This window comes from Buceros rhinoceros, unplaced genomic scaffold (genome assembly GCF_000710305.1).
Source record: "Buceros rhinoceros silvestris isolate BGI_N320 unplaced genomic scaffold, ASM71030v1 scaffold30283, whole genome shotgun sequence".
NCBI lineage: Eukaryota > Metazoa > Chordata > Aves > Bucerotiformes > Bucerotidae > Buceros > Buceros rhinoceros.
Genome location: NW_010404672.1, coordinates 1 through 619, shown reverse-complemented (window position 1 = coordinate 619; position 619 = coordinate 1). Strand labels below are relative to the sequence as shown.

The following is a 619-nucleotide window of genomic DNA, read 5'->3' as shown; positions in this document are numbered from 1 at the left end:
TCTGGGTGCAGCATCCGCTCGGCGGCCGTGGTGACAGCCGCCCCAAAGCCCTGCCCCGCGGTGCTCTGCTGATCCTCCTCGCTCAGGTCCATGAGGAACAGGTCGTAAAACTTGGAGGAGGAGGTGGAGAGGTAGATCTTGTGTGCGTAGATTTTGATCTTCTCTTGCAGCACCAGGATGACGTCCGCACACAGCGGGTCCTCCAAGAGGTGGGCTGGACGCTCCTCATTGTTGGAAGGGGGGTCTGGGACGATGATGATGGGAGGAGGGGGCCTGGGGGGTAGGAAGGGGGCTTGGAGAAGAGGCCGCTGCACGTTGCGAAGGTGGGATTTCCAGAACTGCAGGTGACGGCGGGAGATGAGGGCGGCACGGATGGCATTGTCAAAGACGTCCTTGATGCCAAACTGGGCCACCACACTTGTCTCGTAATAGGGGATGCCCAGCTCCTTGGCTACCTCCCTCCCCTTCTCTGGCGGAAGGATCTCGTTAGGTTTGATTGGCCTGAAAAAGAGGGAAGATAATGAGGCCTCTTCAGATGCATGATAAGGAGAAAGCATTGGGCAGGCATGGATATTTCGAGGGCACAAGAGTCCCACCTGGCCAAGGGTCGCCGTGCCCG

The 619-nt window shown here is 59.0% G+C and overlaps 1 protein-coding gene across 1 annotated transcript in view; it reads right to left on the bottom strand.

Moving 5' to 3' along the window:
• Positions 1–616, bottom strand: part of LOC104491110 (rho-related BTB domain-containing protein 2-like) — a gene marked incomplete at both ends in the record, with an annotated part of 1,240 nt that extends 624 nt beyond the window's left edge. Inside the window, 2 exons of the mRNA XM_010133477.1 lie at positions 4–501; positions 597–616. Of these exons, the coding sequence (XP_010131779.1) occupies positions 4–501; positions 597–616 (518 nt within the window). The remainder of the gene's footprint in view (positions 1–3; positions 502–596) is intronic.
• Positions 617–619: the final 3 nt, after the last annotated feature.